Source organism: Accipiter gentilis, chromosome 3, assembly GCF_929443795.1.
Source record: "Accipiter gentilis chromosome 3, bAccGen1.1, whole genome shotgun sequence".
Taxonomy (NCBI): Eukaryota; Metazoa; Chordata; class Aves; order Accipitriformes; family Accipitridae; genus Astur; species Astur gentilis.
Genome location: NC_064882.1, coordinates 23,136,483 through 23,151,424, shown reverse-complemented (window position 1 = coordinate 23,151,424; position 14,942 = coordinate 23,136,483). Strand labels below are relative to the sequence as shown.

The 14,942-nt window shown below is 41.2% G+C and overlaps 1 protein-coding gene across 4 annotated transcripts in view; it reads left to right on the top strand.

Annotated features, from left to right (window-relative positions):
• The window catches only part of KLF3 (KLF transcription factor 3), a 29,526-nt gene extending 16,621 nt beyond the window's left edge, over positions 1-12,905 (top strand). For all 4 annotated transcript variants that reach the window (XM_049835006.1, XM_049835023.1, XM_049834998.1 and 1 more), the window contains 4 exons: positions 748-1,243; positions 1,709-1,859; positions 7,572-7,732; positions 8,892-12,905. In XM_049835006.1, the coding sequence (XP_049690963.1) occupies positions 748-1,243; positions 1,709-1,859; positions 7,572-7,732; positions 8,892-9,073 (990 nt within the window). In that variant the 3' untranslated portion in view covers positions 9,074-12,905. The remainder of the gene's footprint in view (positions 1-747; positions 1,244-1,708; positions 1,860-7,571; positions 7,733-8,891) is intronic.
• Positions 12,906-14,942: the final 2,037 nt, after the last annotated feature.

The following is a 14,942-nucleotide window of genomic DNA, read 5'->3' as shown; positions in this document are numbered from 1 at the left end:
ATCGTCATGTAGGTCAAGATTAGCTTCAGGGTTTTTATGATCTTGTAATGAGAACTGCTAGCGACCATTAACAGGAATATTCTTCCAATGTGCCAAATGTTTATACCAGTTTTCCAAAATCAGATGGGCAAGTTAGCTGCTTTATTTCTCAAAAAAAAAAAAAAAAAAAAGTTTAGAATTTACCTTTTGCACTCTTGAGTTTATCACTCATTGCTTATCTAGTTCAGCTGTGTGTTTTTTATTGCTTGTAGGGTTCAGATACGTAATTTCTTGCTTTAGTGGTGATTGTTTTCCAATTACTTAAGCAGTTGATTGGGACCCATTACTTGCAATTCTAAGTCCAATTTAACACCCCTCTTGCTTGACTTCATGATCGTCAGTATACAGTTATATGCTGGGCACAGCACCATGTATCTCCCAGGTCAGTTAAGTAATGTGCAGCTTTGTGTATGAAAAGCAGTTTTTAAGGGAGAAAAAGAGTTGAATAAGCCTTGAGGATTTGTTTTCATCATCTGTTTTACATTGCTTCTGAAACAGTTAGTGAATCAGTCAGTACTTGAATAACTTCCTTTGTGTGAAATCTTAGGCTTTATTTAATTCACTTTTATTTAGAAAGTACATGAAAGTGCCTTCTTGAAACTTTTTCATTTTGCCTCAGTTTTATTAGCTGCCTTTCTTTTTCAGCAGTAATTGTGTGTGTGTTGATTTATTATTTGATTTTCTTTATTTTTTTCCTACTCCTGACAGTCATACCCGTCCAATTACATGGACCAAATGAAGCCAAACAAATATAGCGTCATTTACTCTACACCGAGTATGTTGCACAATAAATTCTACTCAAACCCTGAAGGACTATCAAATGGAATCCAGATGGAGCCAGTAGACCTTACAGTGAACAAACGGAGCTCACCACCTTCAACTGGAAGTTCTCCTTCCCCCTTAAAATTTCAGACTGTGCATAGGAGAACTTCACCTGGATTGACTCTGTCCTCACCCAGCTCACCTCTCAGTAAATTCACACCATCACCCCCAGGAGTACAGCCTATTTCCATGCCAATAACAATCCCACCTGTAATGGCGGCTGCTCTTTCACGCCATGGACTGAGAAGCCCTGGAATACTCCCAGTTATACAGCCTGTTGTGGTCCAGCCAGTTCCTTTTATGTATGCTCCCCATCTTCAGCAGCCCATCATGGTGTCCACAGTTCTTGCAGATGAGATGGAAACTCCAAGTAGCATGCAAGGTTGGTGTTGTCAGTTTCTTTTTTATGCCATCTCATCCTGAGAAAATAACTGTATATCCAAGCACTTTTTTGTGTGTTTTTCACATTTTAGGAAATGGAACATAATTCCTGTTCTTCTAAAATATACAGGCATAGAATTTATTGTGTAAATATTTTACCAAACTTACCAAGGTTGTATTCTGTTCTGATTTATACCTGCATAAAGCTATTTATCTACTGAGATTTATCTACTGACTGATAAAAATGTTGGACTGATGAAAATGAAGAGAACTGTTTTGCATCATAGTTCATCAGGAGATAGACTAAAATTGGAAGATTTTGTATTTTAGCATAAATTCTTGCACTAAATATAGAGCTGGGGGATTTCTTTTGTTTTAACTGTAGATTTTTACATACAGTTTTTATTTCCATAACTCTCCGTATTTTTGATGTGTTGCTTTCCCTCTCCTACCCTCCCCCATACAGTGCCTGTCATTGAGTCTTATGAGAAGCCTACACTGAAGAAAACAATCAAAGTTGAGCCAGGAAGCGAACCATCGAAGACTGACTTCTATCCTGAACAAATGTCACCTCCAATGATGACCTCGTTGTCTCCCCAGCAAGTAATGTTGCAAGAGTAAGTAGCTAACTACTTGGACTACTAGCTAGTCCCAAGATCAGCAGAAGAATGAAAAGTAGTTCATTGCAGCAGTTACCAAATTTTTTTTTTTTTTTTGGGGGGGGAGGGCGGGAGGAAGTGTTGCTGTGCTTTAGAACATGTGATAAAATAGAGAAAAACATCATTCCCCCACCACTGCCACTGCAAAATGTGATTTCAATGGTTTTTTTCTTCTTTAGCAGTACAGGAGTTGATAGGTATTGATACATTGCAACCACATAGATTTGCCACTTAATATAATGCATTTCTAAAGTAATGTTAGTCCCTATCCTACGATTTACTGAAAGTAGAAATCCCAATAAGCCAGTGAGACCTATTTATGTAAAACCAGCAGCAAACTGGAAAGATACTGTAAAGACATTGCATACTGATCTCTGTATTTATGTTACCTAAATACCTTTCTTTAAAAAGATTCTTGTGACTTTCTTTTCTTGGAGGACCTCTTTGTCTTTTAAAAAACGTTGGCTACTTGGTGGAAAGAACCCCCTCAGGCCTACAAGTTCTGCATATATCGAGTGAAATTCCATGTTTACCTAAGACCGTTGTTCATAGGAGGGTTTTTTGGCAGCTCAAGTAGATCCTGAACTTCGCTCTCCTCAGCCGTTTGTTTCTGCCCCAGACAGTACCAGTTCATTGTGCTGGTACAAGTGTAACTGGGGCCACTGCATGAACTGGATCACAGATCTAACAGGGTTTAAAACAGTCCTGTTTACAGAAGGCATAGCAAGGGCTAGAAAGAAGTAGTGAGGTCTGGGGCAGAAACTTTTTAATTGGAAGTATTAAAGATTTCTCAGGAAGTACCTGAGGAGCCATGGGCACCCTTCCATTTCCTGCTTTCCTAGGGAAACTGCTGTCAACTTAACCAAAATTATGGAATGGCCTAGAGCCCAGCTCATCCTTCAGCAGGCACTGCTCTGGGCAGGCATGCAGGCTGCCGGCATGACTCTGGCAGGAGCTGAAGCTGGGAACTCAGCTGGGCTCGCAGTACGTGACCTCAGAAACCATTTCTGCCCTTTCTTCCTGCTCACCGTCACCCTCAGAGTGGTTGTATGAGACCTCACCTCCTAGAGTGGGGAAGAAGGGCTCCAAGCCAGACTCCCAAAACCGGTGTGTGAACGTGGGGCAATTCAGAAAGAGAGAGGAAGCATGAGATGGGCAGTAGGCTGCGTTCCCTTCAGAAGGCAGCCTCTTCCTCTTGCTCATGACTGTTCCCAGGTTAGAAGGCACACTGTGGCTCCAAAGCTAACTACATTCTGCATAGCCTTCTTGTGGGCACCCCATCTCATTTTCAGGTCTTTAACCAGCTTAGATGCAGCTTCTAGACTGCAGGCTCTTTGCAATTAACTAGTTGCCAGCTAGCTTTTATAAACTGTATGCTGTTTATTTAAAAATAACCTTATCTGGTTTATTATAATAAACACAAAATAAAATAGTAAACATCCATGTTTACTAGGGAGTGAGTTATCTTCCATAATGGACCTACCACATAAGGGAGTCAGGTATGCATGTACTTGGAACTAACTTCTGCTAGGTCAGGACTATGAAATCGTTTGGTTTACTTTTGTACTTTGTTAGGCCTCTTTAACAAGAGCAAACCAGTAAGTGCTGTTCCTGGCTGATGCCACACCCTTCCTCCAGGGCTGAGACTTCTGCAGACTTGTCACCTGCATTAGTGATTTGCATTAATTATTTCCCAATGAGTCCAGTTTCCACAGGAAACCCTTCCGCTGAGCAAAGAATATAAAATTTGGTATAACATGTAGGTAGTGTTGTCACAAAAAACATTTGAATAGTCCATGTTTTCAAAGCATCTCCTCTGCTTGCCTGTGCAGAACATTATGTTTACGGAGACCCTGTCCTCACATTGTAATGGCTTAAATTGCTTCCTAGCTGTCCTGTAGAGCTGCAGTTCTTGCTCGTTCCTAAAGCCAGGCCTTTCAAGTTCACATTCTGCTATATCCACAGCAAGAAGTTTGTAAATGGTAGTTTTCATCTTTTTATCATTTAAAAAAAATACAGAGACAAATCACACAAGTTACAAGATGAGAGACCTAGACCTTTATAAGATTTCCTGTTGTCTCACAGCTTCATCAGCCTCTCTCTGCTTTATGAGCTGTAGTTAGGCAATGATTTTTTATCATTTTTCATAGGTTCCAACTGCCCAGAGTGCACTGTTCAGACACGTAAGCTACATTAAAGGGGCATAGGAAACCTTCAGTCTCACTTTCAAGTGACTGATTTTGCTTTAGTGTTAATTTTTGGCATACACATTATGTACATAATGTTGGTGGCATTTCTGTAGGGATTTTTGGACTTTCTAGTATGTCTGATAATTGGCATAACTATACAGTTATTTCTAAAATCAAACTTGAGGTAATAATCTCTGACCAAATATAAGAAGCCTCATTAACGTCGTATTTTCTCCTGGGTGCAAGTGTCGAAGTCTATAACTCATGCTGTCAACATAGTATGGTCTTGGTAAAGAAGGGGAAAAAGCTGTTGAAAATGTAACATGATTTTTGGAAGATACTCTTACTTATTAAAGAATGGTGCTTAAATAGTTAGACTTAGGTGAATTTGTATCTGGTTGTGTAAGAGGGAATGAAAGAATTAGGGCTGTGCTTTTGTTATTGGCACCTACTTAACGTTACTCTGAGTTTTGACACGCACCTTAACGATTTTTTAAAACTGCCACACCCTGTCTGATTATTGATAACATTCCATAGTCTTGCCAGCCTCCTTTCCTCTAAAGGGAAAATGAGACAGAGACAAATTCTCATCCTTTTTTTACACGCTCTTAGATTGAAAACCATCACAAATGGTGTACAGCCAATATCCTTTTTCTCCCTTTTTCCAGATGTTACCATGTCCAGGACTAGCCTCCACACATAGGGATTTAAACCAAGTTTGCTTGCTGTCCTAAGCCAGAGTTTCTCCAAAAAGACTGGTATGCAACAGTGTTAAAACTGAGCATTGCTTTAGAGAAGCATTTATTTGGAAGCTAAAAGCCTGCCTTTCTTATTTAAGTATGTACATCTGTGTCTAACATCACCATCTGGGGTTTCCCGCCGTTACAGTATTTTTAGCTAGGTTTAATGTGTACTTGAAGAGTACATCACTCAACAGTCACAGAAACACCCAAGAAAGAGAATTTGGCTCCAAATCTCAAGCTTGTAACTGTAATAAAAGAATTAATAACAGAATTAAACTTTTCCCACATCAGTAATTCCCATCCTGCTGCTGTGGAGAGTAATAGAAAATTTTTTCCTTTGTAAACCATGCAAAAGATTTTCTGTCTTTAGCACATGCCCTTTATTTTGCTGAGAGGAGTAGGTATTCAGTGTTTCTGAAAATGAGGCACTAAAGGAACTTGGTTTAAGTAACTAAGACAACCTAGCGTTATAAAATGTAATTCGATCGGTAAAGAAATGTGAAATACAGTAACTGAGAAAAGACGGGAGTTCTAGAAAGCTTATTTCTGTCACATGGAGGAGCTGGTTTTGCAACAAGGACTGCTAGTATCTGTACACTATATACTAAGTTTCAGTTAAAAGCTAAAAAATATATTAAAAGCACTGATACAGGTCTGCTAACAAGTTGAAAAACCTTTGTGAGGTTGCGAGATTTGTAATGCCACTTAACTTTTTGATGAACATACTTACTTCCTTTTCTAACATTGACATGGAAGAAAGAATCAAGGTTGTCCCCAGTTCTACAGTAGGGGTGTTGTTCAAACCTAACTATCCACAGTCAATGACACCTTTTAAGAAGCTCGATATGTTTTCACATGCATGAATGTTGTAAGTTTTTGTTTGTCACAGGAGCCCATATGTATAGAATCATAGAATTGTTTAGGTTGGAAAAGACCTTTAAGATTGAGTCCAACAGTCAGCCCAACACCACCATGCCCACTAAACCATGTCCTGAAGTGCCATGTCTATATGTTTTTTGAACACCCAGGGATGGTGACTCCACCACTTCCCTGGGCAGCGTGTTCCAATGTCTGACAACGCTTTCAGTAAAGAAACTTTTCCTAATATGCATTCTAAACCTCCCTTGCCGCAACTTGAGGCCATCTCCTCTCATCCTATCTCCAGCCACCTGACAAAAGAGGCCAGCACCCGCCTCACTACAACCCCCCTTCAGGTAGTTGTAGAGAGTGATAATCTTAGAATCACAGAATCATTTAGGTTGGAAAAAACCTTCAAGATCATTGAGTCCAACCATCATCCATGCCCACTAAACCATGTTATGGAGTACCTTGTCTACGTGCTTTTAGGATACCTCCAGGGATGGTGACTCAACTACTTCCTGGGTCAGCCTATTCCAACGTCTGACAACCCTCTCAGTAAAGAAATTTTTCCTAATATCCAACCTAAATCTCCCTTGCCTCAACTTGAGGCCATTTCCTCTCATCCTATCTCCAGCCACCTGACAGAAGAGACCAGCACCCACCTCACTACAACCCCCTTCAGGTAGTTGTAGAGAGCGATAAGGTCTCCCCTCAGCCTCCTCTTCTCCAGACTAAACAGCCCCAGCTCCCTCAGCCGCTCCTCATAAGACTTGTGCTCCAGGCCCCTCACCAACTTGGTTGCCCTTCTCTGGACACGCTCCAACACCTCAATGTCTTTCCTGTGGTGAGGGGCCCAAAACTGAACACAGTACTTGAGGTGTGGCCTCACCAGTGCCGAGTACGGGGGAACAACCACCTCCCTGCTCCTGCTGGCCACACTATTTCTGATACAGGCCAGGATGCCGTCGGCCTTCTTGGCCACCTGGGCACACTGCCGGCTCGTATTCAGCCGGCTGTCGACCAGCACCCACAGGTCTTTCTCTGCCGGGCAGCTTTCCAGCCACTCCTCCCCAAGCCTGTAGCCCTGCATGGGGTTGTTGTGACCCAAGTGCAGGACCTGGCACTTGGCCTTGTTGAACCTCGTACAATTGGCCTCAGCCCATCGATCCAGCCTGTCCAGACCCCTCTGTAGAGCCTTAGTAGTACGTGTCTTACCTGCACTATACCTGTGGGCTTCAAAAGCAAAAAATGATGTTTATGAAGGTAGAGGGACAACTTCAGACATCCTGTGGGTGTGCCACACAGGCTAAACTCTACTTTTAGGAACTGACGTCAGTGGTATAGGGAGGCCGCACCCTCCTGCCAGCACCAAACAGGAAATTCTTAATTACTCTTTAAAGGAGTGGCTGGAACAATAAAGATCGAGTTCTGCTTTGAAACTCTAAAGATACAATTTCTTTAATAATATGGAATAGCTGTTTCCAATTACAAGCAAATTAATTACATTTGAAGGAAGAAGAAAAACTGTTAACAAGTACAAGAGAAGTTCTCAATGAACTCACAGAGTTTGAGAAATCTGGGTTTGACTGAAAAACAGGAATTTGAAGGTTTTTTTTTCCTTTGTAAGTTTAAAAAAAGCTAGGGAGTAGTAAAAATGGCTACATCATGCCACAGAGTGAGTAAACATTTAAAAATATTACTGCTAGAATACACGAAACTTGCTAAGCCCTCTTGGAATTTTTCGACATGCGTGTAATGTTGTTCTTTCTGCCAAGAGACAAACTGGTAGTGAATAAAGGGCTCTGTCATGAATCGTACTAGCTGGGGTTTGCTGTGCTAAATGTTTTTCATTTTTAGCATTCAATTTGGCTTTGCAGGAATCACCCTTCAGTTATAGTTCAGCCAGGAAAGAGACCTTTACCTGTGGAATCTCCGGACACGCAAAGAAAACGCAGAATACATCGATGTGATTATGAAGGCTGCAACAAAGTCTACACTAAAAGCTCCCATCTGAAAGCTCACAGAAGAACCCATACAGGTTTGAGCATTGCTATGCTTTTCTTTCGTCAAGTCTATGGTAAAATAGTAGACTAAGCTTTTAGTTTGTGCTAATGCCAGGTGACCACAGATGTAAATAACAAAATGACAGAAATTAGATCTGGCATTGCGCTGAATATAATTATAGGCTGAGCAAAAGACAGAGGGTGCACCAGGAAAAACCCACAGCAAAAGACTATAAGCCAAAGCAGGATCATGGTGTATGCTGGTATGCTTTACATTCACTGGCTCTTTGCTCATTTTCTGTCCAGTTGCTTGCAGATTACTAATTCTGCACACCCTGTAAACACCAAATCAGTTCAAATTACACTACCTCACTTCTTACATCACTGTTAAATTTGACTGAGACTTCCATGGGAGTAGCCCATTTGCAAAAGTCTGGACCGTGTGCCAAATACAAACACATCTGCTTCATGTGGACATACTAACCACTGGTCCGATAGTGCTTTTTTCTGAGGGAGTGTTTCAGTAAACATATCCCTATCTCTGTTCTCCGCAGAAATGTTCGTCTTGGTATGCTGAATGAATATATGTACATCCAAGAAAGATATGGGACACTTTTAGGTAAAACGGAGGCCAGTTTATATCTGTCTTACATCAAGCCAGGCCTTTACCTGTTGGGCAGCACAATGGTGTTAAGGACAAGGAAGATCACATATTAGAAAGTAATGATTGAGAGAGATTTTAAGTTGACCTCCTTGTGACACTGGTGCCGGTTGCTTATACTACAGTAACTGAGAGGTCACAACAAGATTTCTGCCTGCTGTGTTAAATGGTAGCACCAGTCATTTTCCCCCAACTAATCTAGAATATGGGGTCCTGGTTTTGAAATACTTGAACAAATGCCTAAACCTTCACACTTCTGTGCTTGATGAGACAAAACAAGTGCTAATATGGCAGAGGAAGGAACAGAGAGACAATAAAAAGATAAGTTGTGACAGGAAACAACTTTTTGATCTGTTAACTTCGACTACACAGTTCCTAGTGCAGAGTACTCTGCAGCCCAGTGCTGTTTGGAGGCTTTTTGAGTAAGCATTAAAGTACTTGCTGAAATTTGACAAGGCAGGACGATAAATCTGTCAAATATTTAACTGATTTGTTTGTGTCTTAAATCCCTGCTTCTGTGTTTCTTTTTCCAGGTGAAAAACCATACAAATGCACTTGGGAGGGGTGCACGTGGAAGTTTGCTCGTTCTGATGAACTAACGCGGCATTTCCGCAAGCATACAGGAATCAAACCTTTTCAGTGCCCAGACTGTGACCGTAGCTTTTCACGTTCGGACCATCTTGCTCTTCACAGAAAACGCCACATGCTAGTCTGAATGTCTTCTGTCCCTGACTGCTGTCACACTTTTTTTTTTTTTTTTTTTTTTACACATGCATTTTAGTTGGGATTCAGCTGGTCTGAATCTCTGAGTTTATACCATTAAAAGCTTACGTATGGTCAGTAACAGATGTTATCTAACCCTTCTACGTCCTTGCCACGGGTCAGACCTAAAGAATGTGAACACTTTTTTTTTTGTTCTCCTGGGGATGCTAAGCAAACCCTTTCTGCAGACAGTATGTTTAATGTATTCCATTGTGAATAAGGGAATTTGTAAACTAACAGCTTTTGTTGGTTTCTTCATATAATCAACCCAGCATATACTGATAAACTAGTAAATGTTATTGAATATCCAAAATGCTAGTCCTTGCCAGAGACTTTTATTTATGTGCCCTGTAAAGGATACACTTTTATTTTATACTCAACAATGCAATGAATGGACTCTCCCAACGGTGTTGATTTCTGCAATGTGGTTAACACAACAGTTTTTCTTAGAAAGACACCTGATTTAGAAATCCCCTCTGCCCAAACAGTGAATAACACTGTAGAAATAAATCTAAGTATTATAATTACTTTATAGAAAGATTGAGTCATAGTCTCATTTACCCCGGTCAAGAAGAAAAAATTGGCAGGAATTGATCTGTACATAATACTGTGCATCTAAACCAATGTCATCAGTCCTCTGTATTATAGTGTAGTATATATCCTTGTTTTTATTGCATAATGCCCTGGTGGATTTGTTAAACGAAGACTTTGTGTGACACTGTATGTATGGTTTCTGTGCAAGTGTATGGATGGAACACACATGGTACTCTCCTATGACATGGCATTAGATGATACTCGTAGAAACCTACCACACTTCATTTCAGGGATATAGACTGTCCCTTTACAATCACTCCCCTACATTTCCTCTAAATAATTTTTTCTCTTTGCCTGACCTCAGAAAATAGCAATCATTACATAAGAAATGCTCCAAACTGTATTGTTGTGAGTGTGTGCCACTTTAGTACATTACAGTATTTAAAATTATTAATCCACAATATTTTTATGAGAAGATGGCATCAGATATGAAGCACTTCTGATGATAAGTTGAGCCATGTATCTGTTTTGGATAAAAAAGTATACCAAGTCATCCTTTTGATAACTCTGATAGTGACTCTGGTAGTCTCTCAAAGGTAGGTAGACGAAGCTTTCCTGTGGACGTGTCTTGCATTAAAGTATCACATCAGCCAGTCTTAACACCCATGTCAGCAAATACAACTCAATAGATAAAATAAACTGAATTCAAGCAACCTGCAGTTGACCCTAGAAATGTTCCTGCCTCTGAAAGCCTGCTGAAAGGAAGGTTTCTGTCTTTATTAGCTGGCAGACTTCATGGTACTGCAAAGGAAACAGGATGTATTTCCCTAGGCTCTCAAACACCAGTGCTGTTTTCTTCTTTCCCCTATGTAAGGTAAACACCATTCCCTGCGAACTCAACATACTAAAGTCAGATTTTCATTGCTCTTGGAAAAACCTGCTTGGAAAATGGAGGGTTGAGGGGAGGAGGAGTTTCATTAAACTCTCCAGGAGGAGGCAGGTGGAGTGTCCTTCTGCAGGTGGGTATATTTGAGCTTTTGGAGCAGGTAGGCTGTGCTGCCACGTCTTGTGGAGTCCAACAGCAAACTGGAAAAATCTTGCAGATGGAAGAGTGTGAGTGCGAAGAGCCTTCCCTTCGTGATAGGGGTTTTCCAGCTGTTCTGCTGAGGTCCTCATACCCACAGAATTGGAGAGGAGAAAAACGCTCCTACAGCAGTTGCTGTAAAACAAAGTACTGTTCCAGTTGTTTAACAAAGCTTACGTGTAGGAGTCTGGAACCGGCTATTTAAGGAATAGAGCCCTGAACATGTGCTCTACAAAGGGGAGGACAGGGATTTGCAAAGCAGGCCTGGAAACAGTGCTGCAAAGCTTTTGTGAGGAAGATCCACGTGCTTTGTTACAGCACTTCGCTAGGACTGAGGGAAGTTACACCAGATCTTATAACTGGCCCTCATCTGCTTATCTATGGAGCTGAAAAACCTGGGGAGATGAATCAGTCTTTCTTTGGAGGCCAGGTTGTTACTAACATTGAGGAACTTGCAGAGAAGAGAATGATATTAATGAGCAGCTGTTCTAGAACGGGGGGTTGGGGTGGATATTTTTATTGTCAGTGGTAGCAGAATTGGCCTTCATTAGGCTCTAGGTTTTAATGGCAGTTATGTGAATGCAGACACATCGCTGACCGAGAGGCTGTGTGGAGCCCCCGTAGCAACAGTCACAAGTCTACAGACATTTAGTATCCTGGGATGAAAATAATTCTCTATTATATTCTAGGGGAAAAAAAGCAGATGAGATCCTATAGACATAAGCACCTTAATGGCAACTGGTCCCATTTTTAGCTTAACAAATGCAAATGCATGAAATTTGACATACTTAAAGAACATTTCTTTCCAATGCTCTATTTCTCTTTTAAGGCTTTCACAAAATATTTTCTTAAATTTTTTTTTTTTTATTTATTAGAACTCTAAAATCAAGTACTCTAAAAGCAGGAGTTCTTTGTAACTAAGAGTTACTTTGGAGAATTTAAGCTAGGTTATTTGTCATGTTCGTTCATTAGCCTATGTACTTTTTTCCTGAAAATATTTATGCTAATTGTGGGGACATATACAATGGACATTCAATAGAACTTTAAAATATCTTTATCCATGTGCCTTGTGATTTAGAACTACAGAAATTTAAATATTAAATATAAATACTTGGCATTATTTCATGTAAATGCCTTGCTTATAGGATATTTCACTTGTGTCTGTGGTGTCTTTTTGTGGGATGTCAAACAAACACACTTTCATCTTTCAGCTGAAAATGTGAATTTACATCTTCTTAACTGTCTCATTGATTCAGTTTAGCAAATCTTGATTTGAAGGATATCTTGTAATTTTTAAATATACACAACTAAATACTTTTTGAAGCCAGTCCTTCCATCTTTGCCCTAAAGAGGAGCCAGTTTAGATACAAAGATAGAAAACCTTTGTCCTGCAGCACGTGTATATTTAAAAACCCCACCTTTTTCCCTAGCAGTATTGCACTGTGCAGTGTGTAACAGGTAATACTTTTTTGCTAAAATGTGCCTGTTCAAGCCATTTGATTATAATAAATTACTAGTTTCCAAGACAATCGCAAAAACTAAGCAGGTATTAATGTGTGTGGCTTTATTTAAATATACACTGCTACTCTGCAGTGATACTCCTAATGCCACATCTTGTCCAAATACGTCGTTGTCTCTGTCAAGGTTAGCAACATGTAGATGAATACAAATCCTTTTCTATAAAAAATTAGAAAGCATTTTACATATCTTAAGAGGGCTACACCAGTTTTCATTATATTTTACAGGTATTAGCACTGTTTTTTAATGTACTTTAGAGGGTCAAAATAATCTTTCTGCTTAGCATCTCTCACCTGCAAATATAGCAGGGATGTTATATTTACTTTAATACTTGTATAAACTATGCAGAAATTTTTTAATAAAATGTAATATATTTTATAAGCTAATAAGACTGAATGGGTAATTAAAGGTTTCTAGCGTGCATTACTATAACTTGCAAATACAGAGACATTTTGGTAATCTTTTCTTACTAAAGATGTGAACGTTTAATGTACTTTCACTGTTTCTACTTTGGTAGTCCAATGGGAATTCAGTAATGACATTTTGTCATGTCAAACTGTGAACATAAATTTGTACTGTACAGTCCTCATACTATATTTAGTATACAGTGCGTATGTATTATACATGTTAATAAAACCCTCGGAATGTTGTTCGTGGTCACGTCGTCATACGCTGTACGACAGAGAGCAGTGGCACGGGTACAAGGGTCAGAGGCGTGCCCAGGGATCCCTGCCGGCTCCAGGCAGCGCGCGGCAGCCCCTGGGTTTTCGGGTGACCCTTCGGCAGCGCCCGGGCACTCTCCCCGTGGCGTGTGTCCCTGCCCCACGGACGACCGAGGGCAGGAGCGGGTAGCCCACACACCACTTCTCGCCCCCGTGCTGGGGAGGAGCTGTGCCCAGCACTGCGCCTGGTGGCGAACTCACAAAAGTAGTTTGCTCGCTTCTAATTAGGGCATTCTAACTCGTCCGTTGGCGGGTCTGGAGCGCCAAACACGCGAGTCTGCGGGTTTTAGCACCTGCAGAGCGGCGGTCTGGGCCTGCTCCTTTAGCCGTGCTCTACCCCCACAGCCCTTTCCCAGGCCGGGGTGCCAGAGCAGACAGCGCAGACCGCCAACGCGTCGATGCGCACGGATCCGGGCGCGCTTTGCCGAGAGATGACGATGGTGATGGGTAGAGCTGCCGCAGAAAGTTTTTATTTCTTGGCGCCTCTTCAGATGCCTAGAAAGAGTGAGCCCGGTTGAATTCACGATGCATCTCTCCACGCTTTCCATTCCTGCTGAGGTAACCGCATCGGGATGTTGGTCTGTTGCTGCCTGGGGCCCAGCAGATCAGCCTGGTGAGCACCTACGCTATGCCGTGGTGACATACAGAAGGCAAAGGAGCTACAGCAGAAACGAGGCGTAAAAATAAAACCCCGCAAACAGCAGAGAGAATGTGAGAAAATAACCGGCTTGTATTTCTCGGCGTCCTGCTCGAGAACCGGGATTGCTGGTCGTAAAGCAAGAGTCAGTGTTCCCACCGCGCCGTTGAATTTACAAGGTTCACTGGGCAGCGACCCAGTCGGTATGTGTGCTCCGCAGCCTCCTGGGCGGGAGGGACGGATGGCGTGGGGGCACGGAGTCCCAGCGTCACTGTGACCTGACCAGGAGGGTCCTGCGTGTGCCGGGCTGATCTGAGTATCTACCTCAGCTTTCCTGGGAGGCAAAAGGCGTTTCTATGCCTTCTGGCGTGAGCCATCGTTTTCAGGAAATAGTGATAATTTAATCGGCCACTGGGTGTCACCCTTAGGCTGAGAAAAAGGCAAAATTTAAGCTCACGTGATTGTACTTTAAGAAATTGTTTCTTTTCTCGTGGTTAAGAAATGAAGCTGCTCCTTCTGTCTTACCTTCTATCACTGAGTCAGATCCTGTCACGCACAGAAATCTGCTCAAGGATTCAGAACAGATCTTTGTGTCTTTAGGGCAATTTTTAGCCATAAAAACACTTTTAACATACCCTCTACAATTAAAACTCTGGCCTGGCCGAACACTGTTAACAAAGTCGATACACAATATTGCTTTCATGTGGGCTTCCAGGCCGGTGAGATCAGTGAGAGCAGCACCTGAGATCGTTTTTCTAAACACGGACATTTACATGACAGTATTTCAAGGGTTCAACCAGATACTCATGTCTTGCAAACTTCTTCCCAAGAAGCAGCTCTATGAACACATTTTTTTAAAAAAAGTCTTCAACAGCGTATTGCCTCATAAAAAAACAGTGAAGAAAAGCATTTGCTACGTTTGGCCAAAACAAAAAATAATCAACACTTTATGTATCCTCTGAGAGAAACAGAGTTTCAGGGAAGAAGAAAATGGAAGTTCCAACAGAGAAGAGATGAGAAACACTATCAAATGCTAACATTAAACAAACAAACAAACAACAAAAAAAACCAACAAAAAAACCCACAACCCACAAACAAACAAAAAAAAAAAACCAACAAAATTAATCTGCTTTATCAAAGGAACTCAGAAGTGTATTTTAAGCAGCTGCAGTGTATGGTACAATAAGTAAATAACTAAAATACTTGGCATGTGCATGAAAGATTTCTGAGGTAGGAAGGCCAGAGTATAAGGGGGTGTTAAAGGTTTAATATCCTAAAACAATATACATGACAGAGTTGAGAAACTGTTCCTTTCACACCTACCTAC